This window comes from Carettochelys insculpta, chromosome 5, assembly GCF_033958435.1.
Source record: "Carettochelys insculpta isolate YL-2023 chromosome 5, ASM3395843v1, whole genome shotgun sequence".
NCBI lineage: Eukaryota > Metazoa > Chordata > Testudines > Carettochelyidae > Carettochelys > Carettochelys insculpta.
The window spans coordinates 128,031,965-128,044,390 of NC_134141.1; the positions used below are offsets into that span (position 1 = coordinate 128,031,965).

General features: G+C 47.5%; 1 protein-coding gene across 6 annotated transcripts in view; it reads left to right on the plus strand.

Moving 5' to 3' along the window:
* UNC13B (unc-13 homolog B) overlaps window positions 1-12,426 on the plus strand; it is a 343,577-nt gene that overhangs the window by 277,018 nt on the left and 54,133 nt on the right. For all 6 annotated transcript variants that reach the window (XM_074995889.1, XM_074995890.1, XM_074995892.1 and 3 more), the window contains one exon: window positions 8,051-8,177. In XM_074995889.1, the coding sequence (XP_074851990.1) occupies window positions 8,051-8,177 (127 nt within the window). The remainder of the gene's footprint in view (window positions 1-8,050; window positions 8,178-12,426) is intronic.

Genomic DNA, 12,426 nt, shown 5'->3' on the forward strand with positions numbered 1-12,426 from the left:
AGAGGATGAACAAAGCAGTCAGAGTGGTATCCAAGAAGAACAAAGTTCCTGCCTGTAGCCTCTTCTTCCTTCCCCCACATCCGTGTCTTTCATTAAAGACCTGCAAAAAGCGTGGGGAGTGGAGCAGCCCGTCCCCTCATAATTGTGTCTATGAATTACACCCAATCTCTGACACACCATTTTAGGTTTAGTAATTTCTGGCTCCACGTCTTTTTTTTGTGAAACGCACTTAACAGTCATTGAACCATATCAGTTGTTCCTTTTCTTTAGAGTAACAGCATTTCTGTCTCTCTTCAGACCATTTTCTATGTATGTACTATTATAGGTTATTGTAACTTTCATGTGCTTTTGAAGTTGAGCTCACAGTTCGAGTAATTTGTTGGTCCAGTTATCACAACACATCCTGATGCCCATCTCAGTATCTGCTCAGTTGTAAGTGTCTTTGGGTGAGACCTGGTTTGCGAGTGTCTTGTACCTCCCCGGGACACTGATGCAGAAAAAGTAACGTTAAGGGGTACATACGTGCAGAGCTCCCTTTCACTCGGCACTCTTTGGTGAGGCCCGTGCCCGGTCCAGAAGTTAACAGGTGGAGACAGATGTGTGTGGTGAGGAACAAGAGGAAGGCTGAAGAACGAGAGGGGGTAGTTCTGTCTACAGGGCCCTGGTATGTGAGACTTTCCAAAGTACAACACGTGCTCCTAACGGTTTTCATGTTTTTACTTGTGTGCCTGTTCCTAAGTTCTGGATAAAATGAGCTCATTCAGTTCACCACATGGTAAGTTCCTGCCCTTTGGTAGAGTGCATAGTTGGACATACGTAGAAATTTTCCTTCCCCTTCTAAAAGCATCCTGGATTCAGCCTACAGAATTTAATATACTAAAGCTGTTACACTACCTGAACCTGATCTAGCAAGAAGGGTCAGCGAATTAACTCATGCTCTGTGAGCTGGAGATGTGCTGTGCAAAGACGGTTTCTGCCAGACAACACCAAGTAGTGCTTGGTAGCAATGTTTGACATGCCAGTAATTCCAGGTGGAATCCCTCAGTCAGGACCCAAGAACAGGGCACTACTAAATTCAAGGCTATGAAAAGGTCTCATGGATCATGAAAGCTGATCTCTCCCCCTGAGCAGGGTACCCTGTACACTGAGCACTTGTGTGATTGCCCAGGAGAGACGCAGGTGCTGTCCAGTTGATTAGCAGAGTGCCCACCGCCACCCACAGTGGGCAGCTTGGGTTTCTGCTGGTGGTGCAGAGCCGCATGTGTCTCGATGCATGTAACAAAATAAATTCAGCCGAGGGATGGAAAAATTAGAGTAACTTAACATTGCGACAAGAGGGCGGGGTGGGAATTATTCTTTCCTTAAGATTCTCACTCACTTCCTCAGGGAGGGGGCCTACTCAGGGCTACTGAAGAGTGTGAATTTACTGTGAAATTAAAAGAAAAAAATAAGGTGCATACGGGACAGGCTGTGCAAGAAACATGAATGGTGACTATCAAGTGTAAAAGGAATGCTCTTTACGCTCTGAATGAACCGGGGTCGTTTGTTAGGAGGACATAGAGAGCCTATGAAGATGTGTAGCTTTCGCAGCCCCAGGCTATTTAAATGCAGTTAGCCTTTGTTTCCTTCTGCTTTCCAGCACTCCATCTGAATTATTATGAAGAGGGCATACCGCTTTCTAGTGGTGTAAAATCTAGGAGACACCAGGATAAATCAAGTCCATGGGATTCCAAGCCCTTAAGCCTTCTCAGTTGTGGTGCCTGATGGGTCTTCATGTAGGAGACAGACAGGTGCTTTTATTTTTAGAAGCACTATGAACTAAGTATGTCCTAAAAGAGCACAAGGGAGCAACAAGTTAACCTGACAAAGGCAAGAAATGACTGGGTCTCTCATGGTCTAGACCATTATTGAGAAACAATAGTTTATACGGGCAGCAAACTTGAGCGTGAAAAGGTCGGTCAGTGAGCATTGGCCTGCTAAACCCAGCGTTGTGAGCTCAGTCCTTGAGGAAGCTATTTAGGGGTCTGGGGCAAATAGATTAAAAAAAAGAAAAGAAAATCGGTCAGGGATGGTGCTTGGTCCTGCCAAGAGGGCAGGGGACTGGACTAGATGACCTTCTATGAGATGTGTATCTCCAAGGGAAAAAAAAAAAACATTTGGGGAGGGATAGCTCAGTGGTTTGAGCATTGGCCTAGTAAATCCAGGGTTGTGAGCTCAATCCTTGAGGAGGCTAAGGGGCTTGGGCCAAATAAACGGGGAAAAAAATCTGTCAGGGAAGTTAGTTGGTTCTGCCAAGGGGGCAGGGTAGTGGACTCAATGACCCCCCAAGGTCCCTTCCCATTCTATGAGAGGTGTGTGATGTGTAAGTACGCTTGCAGGTAAGATAAGCGTTCCAGAGTTTGGGAAGATGCTCACCCTCAACACAGTCATCACAGGGAGTTTCCTTTTCAGGGTATGTCTGTACAGTCCTCCAAAACCCTACAATGTACAAGTGAAAGGTAGTCCAGATGGCCTGTTACGGTGACATAAGAGACCCACAGCAGGCCAGGCACTTCATGACTTTACTGACCTGGGAGAATTATCATATGCAAAGCTTGTTAGCAGCATCCTCTGTGGGGCTGTTTCACAGACTGCTGGGGAGCTTTACTGAAAAACGTGTCGGTGGGAGGACTGGAAGGTGGCAGGTTTGAGTAGTGAGGGTTGGCTGGATGTGGATACGTGCTGCATGATTCACAGCTGATCTGTGGCAAATAATTATGTCTAAACATGGATCGTTAGAGGTTCCTTAGTTCCACAGAGAGCGGATTTATGATCCAAAGAGCAGAGGGCAATGCAGCCCTGGTTTTCACTAGTAAGGCAGCTGAACGTGACAGTAATAGAGAAACTGCCAGCTATGAGGTGTGGTGTTTGTTCAGTTCTGGGTGCCTCAGCGCTAGAAAAACATTGATGGTTGGAGGCAATTGGGATACGAAGAGCGGCCAAAGGGACTGACAAGTTTGAAAGAATTAGATCCGTCTAGTGTAGGGGAAGAAAGTCGATAGTTGTGCACAAGCATGTGAGCAGTGGAAAAAACAAAGAGAGGAGGGTATGAGAACGGCCAGACTGGGTCAGACCAAAGGTCCATCTAGCCCAGTATCCCGTCTGCCGACAGTAGCCAATGCCAGGTGCCCCAGAGGAGGTGAACTGAAGACAATGATCAAGTGATTTATCTCCTGCCATACACCTCCCGCCTTCAACAAAAGGCTAGGCACCATACCTTACCCCTTGCTAATAGCCATCTATGGACCTAACCTCCAAACATTTATCGAGCTCTTTTTTAGACTCTGTTAGAGTCCTGGCCTTCACGGCGTCCTCCAGCAAGGAGTTCCACAGGTTGACTGTGCGCTGTGTGAAGAAAAACTTTCTTTTATTAGTTTTGAACCTACTACCCATTAATTTCATTTGGTGTCCTCTAGTTCTTATATTGTGGGAACAAGTAAATAACTTTTCTGTATTCGCTTTCTCCACACCATTCATGATTTTATACACCTCTATCATATTGCCCCTCAGTCTCCTCCTTTCTAGACTGAAAAGTCCCAGTCTCTCTAGCCTCTCCTCATATGGGACCCGTTCCAAACCCTTAATCATTTTAGTTGCCCTTTTCTGAAACTTTTCTAATGCCAATATATCTTTTCTGAGGTGAGGAGACCACATCTGCATGCAGTACTCAAGATGTGGGCGTACCATAGTTTTATATAGGGGAAGTAAGATATTCTTCATCTTATTTTCTATCCCTTTTTTAATTATTCCTTACATCCTATTTGCTTTACTGACTTCTGCTGCACACTGCATGGATGTTTTCCAAGAACTATCCACTATAATGCCAAGATCGCTTTCCTGATCTGTTGTAGCTAAATTTGCCCCCATCATATTGTATGTATAACTGGGGTTATTTTTCCCAATGTGCATTACCTTACACTTACCCACATTAAATTTCGTTTGCCATTTTGCTGCCCAATCACTCAGTTTGCTGAGATCTTTTTGAAGTTCTTCACAGTCTACTTTGGTTTTGACTATCCTGAACAGTTTGGTGTCATCTGCAAACTTTGCCACCTCACTGCTTACCCCTTTCTCTAGATCACTGATGAATAAGTTGAACAAGATTGGTCCCAGGACTGACCCTTGGGGAACACCACTAGTTACCCCCTTCCATTGTGAAAATTTACCATTTATTCCTACCCTTTGTTTCCTGTCTTTTAACCAGTTCCCAATCCATGAAAGGGTCTTTCCTCCTATCCCATTACCGCCTAATTTACATAAGAGCCTTTGGTGAGGGACCATGTCAAAGGCTTTCTGGAAATCTAAATATGGTTCAGGGCCTCCTTAAAAGCTTTTTATCTTTTGATAAAATGATGTGGCATTAACCTGCGGAAGTGTAGGTTGTGGTTCCTGAACAAAGCAAGTGGTGAGAAGGGTTAGATTGTGGAACAGTCTGTGGAAGAGGGAGAGCTTTATTTCCTGTGCCAAGAATGGAACTGGACTCAGCATTGGAGCACAAGGTGCAAAGAAATAATCTCATGTGAGTCCCCGTGCAGAGGACTGGATGACCTTAAGTGCTCATTTCCAGCTGTAATGTTAACAGCAAGGTTGTGTTTCCTGATAAAATTTGCAGGAGTAATGAGAGGAGGCTGTGGAACACTACTCTGTCCGTTTGGTTTGCCGAGGCTATAAAACAGCAGTGGTCAGAGAATATCCGTCCATTTTTCCATTAGTCCTGCTGCTACTCCCTCTCGTGTCCAGTCGTGTACAGCACGTAAAGCCATTATGATCTCCAGCTCCCTGCATTTCCCCCACTTAACGCATTTCAGAAGAATCAAAGGATGAACAGAAATGGGCTGAAACGCAGGTTGCTTGAAACAAAAGGTAAAAGATCACAACTTTGCCCGAAAAAGGAAATCTCAGGTGTCCTGCAGGTATGGCTCTGTGCTCTGTGCTGTCTCCTGTCAGCTTCAGTAAGTTCTGAAACGCAGCCCTTTTACCTATCACACAGGTAGTGGTGACCAAAACCTGTAGCCAGTCTCTCGAAAGGGAGAGCAGCTGGCCATGTCTGAGGTGGCTGCTAGGATGTTGCGATTTATCAGGTTTCTTTGATCTTCATCATGTTTGTTTCTTCCTGTAGTTCATTTTGTGTGTCCTCTGTCACAAGCCCCACCTGTCTTTCGCATTCGAAAAGTCCTTTTTTATGGGGGTAAGAATTTTCATTTTATTTTTATTTCTTAGTTCCCTTAGTTTTGCTAAGTCAGTGTCAACCTCTTTTCCTGCTGCCGCAAATTGGGTTAGATGTCTGTCCCCAGCGTTATGCTTCTGCTGATCTTATGCAGCTTTCAGCTCTGCTTTTCAGTAGCATTTTATCCTAGGCAGAGCAAAAATATTTTTGGAAACGACTTGCATCCATGATGGCTAAATTCTAGATTTTCCACCTTTAGAGCATCCTCTTGTCTGCCTCATTTTGGACCAGTAGACTTGGCTTTATCCTTCCTGACTCTGCCTCCAGATAGCCCTCCTGTAGGAGTCACGGTAGTTGGTGGCAAGGGATAGCTGTAGAATTCCCAGCACTCCAGTGCTTTTGTATAAACACTCCAGCTCTTCTAGTCACCCTGCATTCCTATCTACCAGCTCGCCAATTCAGTCACCCATGTTCCCCTCTACTGCACACCAAGCCAGTCCAGAATGAACCCCTCCTCTCTTCTGCTTTGCAATTTAGGATAAAATAGTGCTAAAATAGTGCAGTTAAGAAGATTTTAGACATGTATGTGTTAGTTCTTTTTGAGCGTTGATCCTTATATGTATTCCATACCTGGGTTCCAGTGCACATCGTGGCCCAGCCTAGAGATCGTAGCAAGTAGCGTCCATTATCCTGTATGAGCCCAGTAGATCTTGTGCTTCTGAGCCAGGGAGCAAACCATAGTGCAGGTCAATGCTCTTTGAGTTTCTTCTCACTGCCACATGGTCTGAGCGAGACTCCAGTGTTCTCTCTTGCTTCAGCCTTTCCAGACAGCTGTAAATAAGATTACGGTGAGTTATTTTTTGCTAATTTTAGTGTAGTTTGTTTTCCCAAACCAGGGACTCCCTCTGCACAACCAGGGACTATGCCAAATCCCTGAACTTCAAAAACTGCGTCTCCTGCCATACATGCTTCTCCATCAGCACCAAACCAATGTTGTCTCTGCTGTCTTGGTGGGAGACACATTTCAGCAAAGTGCGGTGTTTATTGGCTGTTTTTATGAAGTTCATCAGCTCCATCTTAGAAAACACATACCAGAGAAGGCTAAGAAGCTCTCTCTGATCTGGGCCAGGGTGATTCCCCCAGAACATCAGCCTCATCAAATAACACCCCTCCAAGGAAGCAGAGCCCTCAGTGTATCAGCCCAAAGACTTCCCAGGGGAGCAAGGGGCATGCTCATAGGCACAAAGACAGATCCCTGTCAAGGACTATCCATAAATGTTCCATTCCTTCCTTAAGTCCATAAAGATTGGTCAAGTCCTACTGTGCAGACCTAAGGAACCAGCTCTGCTGGAAAACAAGAACAACGAAGGAAGAAGACAGAGGGTAAACTGTGCAGGAGAAAGGATCCTCCAGTTCTGCTGTTGACTCTGGTACCAAAGCACAAAATTGTCATCCACTGGTCCTGCCCACAAGTGCAGCTCCAGACTCTGCAGTATTGACGTGCCCACCCAAAAACCATATGCGTCTTGTAGCGTAGTAATGTTCCTCAGATGCACGGGATCGGAGAAGAGGGGAGACTGTGGGTAGGGAAGGAAGACTTCTTGCAGTGCCATGTTAGGTCATGTACGTGTGTAAAGTTTTGCTGTACAGCCAGCTGGGGCATTGAAAAGGATTGTACTAGTGGACTCAATGGTGGTTCAAACAGAGCACATGTGCGAGAGCAAAGTCTCCTTAGTGGTATCCCAGAAGCAGGCTGGGGCTGAGTTCTCCAAGATGTAGAAAGTCCCTTACCACCTGCTACTGCTAGTGAGTGGCAGTGATGGAACCTCTCCAAAAACAGGTGATGTCAGAGCGCATTTAAGATGAAGACAGAGCTCCAGTATGGGCAGGTTGTGTCCCGCAGAGAGGCCAGCAGGCAGGCAGGACTGCCTTGAAAACAGGTGACTGCTTTGGGGCAGCAGTATAAAGAATATAGGGAGGGCGTAAAATGATCAGACCTGCCAACCCCAGGAAGCTGGGGCCTTCTGCCCAAGTCCTGCTGGAAGGGCTTGGAGAAGGAAGCTGCTGACTGAGCCCTGGCAGGTGAGGGTGCGATCCATGCAGCTGGGAATGCTTGTGGAGCTGACTATGTGCCATTGCAGGACAGTGGAGATGCACTGCAAGAGAGAAGCCTCACCATGGGACTCCTTTCCTGCGTTCTCAGGAACTCAGTTCTCCTGAATTAATGAGGAAATCGTTCCAGGGCACTGAGCCAGCAGTGACACCCCAGTCCTTCACCTCTGCTCAGCAGAGTGTGAGCCAGCTGGGTCTGGGTGTGAAGGGTGGAGGCAAAGGGCAAAAGATGCATGTGCTGAAGCAGTGCAAATGTCTTGCAGAGCCCCTGTAGAAATCTGCTCCTACTCCCATACCAGCACATCGCTAACAAATGAAGAGCTAGAACTTAACTCTCTGCCCACCATTGAAATCTAGGAGAATGCAGATACCAGCTCTAGGAATCCTATTATTTCTTCCTTAGGATGACAGAATCCAGAGCATCGCATGTGAAGAGGAGGACAGGCCAAAAGAAGTCATTCCCTTCTTATTGTCATGACAACCAGAATTTTTTCTATTTTTGAAGTGTAAGGTGGAGCTGTGCAACACTACTCCAGAACTCACCCTGCTGAACTGCAAAGACCTCCCAAATGCTAGAGAAATCCTAATTGCTTACATTTGTGGCATTATAGACACATGCTGTGTGCCAGTACCTTAGCATGTCGTACACGTGTTGTACACAGGCCTGCTGCGACCCAGGCAGCTGGAATAATAGTAACTCAACATACCTGACTGCTTGTTTCCTTCCCACAGATCACGAGAAGCACCGACTGTGTAAAAGTGCAGACTACATGAATTTGCACTTCAAAGTCAAGTGGCTGTACAATGAATATGTCCGCGATCTGCCTGCCTTCAAGGGAAAGGTGCCCGACTATCCAGCGTAAGTCAGTTGTATTCTCTGTCTTTGGTTCCATGCCTGGCTCAGGGTGAGCCTTCTGCTTTCCCTTTGTCTTCCTCATCACTTTCCCTCCATTACTGCCTCTACGCGTCTTTCACACCATACCTAAACTACTAGCCTTCTCTCGGGTAGCCCTGGGATTCTCTCTTCTTCTTACGTATGGGAGTTTTCTCATTTCATTGTACAGTATAGCTCAACTCAGTCTCAAGAGCCAAAGTATTTAGCAGTGGCTGGGCCTTGGGGCGTAGGTCCGATTTGGAGGCCTTTCTGTGACATGCTTACAACACATGGTTTGGTTACACAGGCGTGGGCCTTGTGATTTCAACTCTAATCAATGGTTAAACAGTGAACACTGTGTCTTAGCAAGCCGTTGCTTCCAAGGACTGTCGTGTGGCCTCCCCAAACTCCTGCCAGAAGCTGAAGCTCCTTCTAGGGTGTACCATCTTTTTTAATCAAGAGGCACATGCTTTAGTAAGCAGCTTTCCCTCCCTTGGTGTTCACACCTCCAGATCAACTGCTGGTAGTAAGCCTCACCCTTGCTGACTGAGCTGACCTTGTTATCCCCACCCTTGCTCTGGCTTATTTATACCTGGCCCTGCAGATTTCCAAGACCAGCATCTGATGAAGTGAGTCTGTGCTCACGAAAGCTCATGCTCAACACTTTTCTGTTAGTCTATAAGGTGCCACAGGACCCTTCGATGCTTTAGTAAAGTAGTTCAGGAGTCTCTCGGTAAGACCCTCATAATGACACCATCCCTGAGCAAAGAGCTCCTGTAGGTCCATGTCTACCCTGGGCCTCTTCTGCCGGACTTTCCTTACTGATGACCTTTCTCTTTGGTAGAGGTTGCAAAGGGTCCATGCTACTTGACTTGAGAATTGGTTTCTGGGATTGATTTGCTGGGTGAACAGGCCCGTCCAGCAACAGGCAGAGCCGGTTCAGTGCACGCTCACCTGGGGAGAATTCTGTGAGTCTCAGCATGATGTACTGCAGGGCCCAAGGAGCAAATCAATAGCCTCAGTCACATGCTGTATATCAGTTGAGATGCCAGCGAGGGTCACCGGATTCTATGTTGTACGTGTCCGGCCCTTTCATACTGAGCTGAGGTTGTTGGCCCTTACAGTCCCAGATTACAATAATAGCAACCTAGCCTGTTGCTGGGGATTGTAGCCTCTCTGGCCAACACCAAGGAGTCAGGGCACATGCCAGTGTTGGAACAAAAATTTCCATCCTATGCCAGCTAAGCGGTAGTATTAGGTAGCCGTGGCCCGGGGCTCCTAGCAAGTTGTTGGTGGAGCCCCCGGAGAACACAATGTGACCACGCCGGCTCTACCGGGCATCACTCAAGTTGGGGAGCCCAGAGACAAGAACCAGTTTTAACTGTGGGCCTTGGCGCATTGACAGGCAGCAGGGCCCAGTGGCCAGGTCACTGCCTGGTTTATCTTCTGGGCTCTGACTCAGTGAGCTTAGTTCCCAGATCCATAAAATAAGGGTAAAGATGCCTAGCTCTTGCCCCAAGGAGCTCTGCCGTCTACGGGTGAAAAATGTGACTCGGGCGTCACAGAGCTGGAGTAGTCAGTACTCTGACCTGCTGGCTCTGTCTATGCAGCCCATCTCTATAGGGTCCCTGGCACGTGGTGTACTGCACAATTACCAGCATCCTCTGGTGCTCATCGGGACTAATATTTCAAACTCTAAGCAGGTAACCAAGCACACGTAATGACTGTTTGAACCCTCTGCTGTAGTGGTCTGCTTCCCCCTGCCCTGTGGCTAACCCCAGCAGTGAGTTCACTTCCACAGGCAGTGTCACGATCGCTAATTTATGAAGTGCAACTTATTAAATACAGAAGAGAGTTAAAATTCTGCGCTTCGGCTTCAAACCTAGAAAGCTCTTGGAGACCTGTCAAACCACCATTGTCTCGAGAGCCTACTCTTACTCCTCTGAACGGACGGGACCGAGCACTCACCTGTGGGCTTTATCCTGGGCCTGGCAGTGGGGGACAGAATGCTGCCCAAGAGACCCGTTTCTGTGGCCTTGAGATTGGGCTGAAAGTAAAGGGACTGTTTCCAAATGCTGGCTCTGAATTTGTAAGTTCTCTGGCTTTCAGCAACCCAGCGTAGGTCTCTGAAGCTGAGTAGAAAACCAGCCAGCAGCTGAGCAGCATTGGAGCATCCCCTTGTCCATCTCAGAGCTCTGCAGAAAAGTGGAAGGTGCTTGTTCCCAAAAGCAGGAACTTCATCTTCCAAAAATGCTTAACATCTCCAGGTTCTTTCTAAAGGCTACATTGTAGTACACATCAAGCAGAGAGGTCTCACCAGAGATTAGCTCATTTCTGGAGGAGGAGGGCATTTCTGCCTTTGGAATGGTGACTTACTGTGCACCAGTGCCCAATATAATTCCACCTCTTTGGCTTGACCATGAAAACACCATCCCTGTTTTTGCCCCGTAACTTGTAGGCACAGCTGAAAATACCATTTATCCTGAATACCCAGCTCCTGTTCATGGTATAACCGAACTACATTGTAGAGTTAATTCCAAACCAGACCTCTGAAGGGGGCTGTAAAGATCTGGGACTTTTGCAAACAGTAGCCCCGTCCGACTCTGTTATTAAATAGGGCTCCCCATCACGGCGTGGCAAAGGGGCAGAGCGCCCTTCCAACTAGATCTGCAGCACTTCCTGGCCTGAATGTTTCCCTTTGCAGTTCTCCTAACGTAGGTCTCTCTCTGGCGTTCTGAGGGGAGGAGAATAGTTAAATAAGTCCCCTTTAACTCTCCTTTTTGCCACGCAGTCTGACTTTGTAACAGAACACCAAGATGACTATGAATTTGTAACCTGCTATCCTGATGGAATAAATGGCCTTGTGTTCTCAACACCACTGGTGGCACAATTTCTGTAGAGCCCTGAGCTCCCTCAGCAAGTGTGCAGTGAGTGAAAAAGGTACAATAAACAATGGCTGGGATGGGACAGCCAGTAAGCAGTTCTGCCTCATTCTGTGCTATAAGCAGCAATGATAAGTAGCAAACGGTCTATGTCGTTCATTGAGCCGGAGCTTTGTGGAGCAATAAGCCAAATGATACAGCAAGCAATTTGTGGCTCCGCACCTCTGCAGGGGAAGCAAGACTCTGTAGTAGGTCTCTGGTGAACTGCCGCTGCTTCCTTAGTACCGGCGCTTGCTTGCTGAAACCCCCATCATTATTAATGAAAACCAAACTGAGACTCGAAAGCCTCTCTCAGCCTATGCACAGGCCCTGGCTTCCGAAGCCTCAGAACTGCCAGGTCAGAAGCAATTTCCTTGGCCCGTGGAAACCCCTGTCTCTAGGGGGCTCGTTTTCCCATCATTGCTAACATTGGTCAGCTCGGCTGACAGCTGCGTGGGGTAGCGCTGGTGGTGGCAGGCTGCCGCTGGCATTTAATACTGTGTCACTTACAATTTCCAGCATGGCCACGGCTGTGCTGCACGCTCTGAAGGCTTTGCAGGGTGTGTGCAGCTTGTGTGCTCTCTCACTCTGTCTCGCTGTCATGTCTCTCACATTATTTCACATTCTTTGCTAACTCAAGCAGCCCATAATTAGCACTGTTTGGATGAGCTCCCTGGCCTGCTGGGAGGTCGTGCTCTGTTGTGAAGCTCATGTAATGCTTTTCTTCCAGATCGAGCCCACACGTGAGCCTTGTCTGTGAATGTATGAAAATGAGATTAGCTGCATCCTCCAAAATTGACCTGGAGTAGAGCTGTGTAAGGAGCTCCAGATAGGTGTTCAATTCAGATGAGCCCTTCAGGGCCACACTGCTTTAGAAACACCACCAAAACCCTCCCCTGTGTGTTGTCTTGATGCTTTCAGACCCCAGAGGAAGGGGGTCTGCTTAGTTCACGAAGGATCCTTTCTCCACCCATTTTCTGGATCCAGCCCCTCAGTCCTGGCCACTCCCTGGTGCAGTGAGCTAGGACTCTGTCCAGTTCCAAGCAGATGAATGTCCATGCCATAAAGCTACTTTCCTGGCACTAAGGGCACCCATTAGAGCCACCTTTGGAGCCTGTTGTATCCTGCAAGGCTGTCCTGCCCCTTTCCAGGACAGGAGATGGGACAGCATGGGGGAAGTTTGCTCTCCTTCACCCATGTCCTACCTGGTCTTAGGATTCATGGAGCTCCATGCTAGGCTGGGTAAGTCTGTCCCCTTTCATAGGCACCAAATTCACACACACACTCACGAGAGAGAAGTCACCAGCATGCTG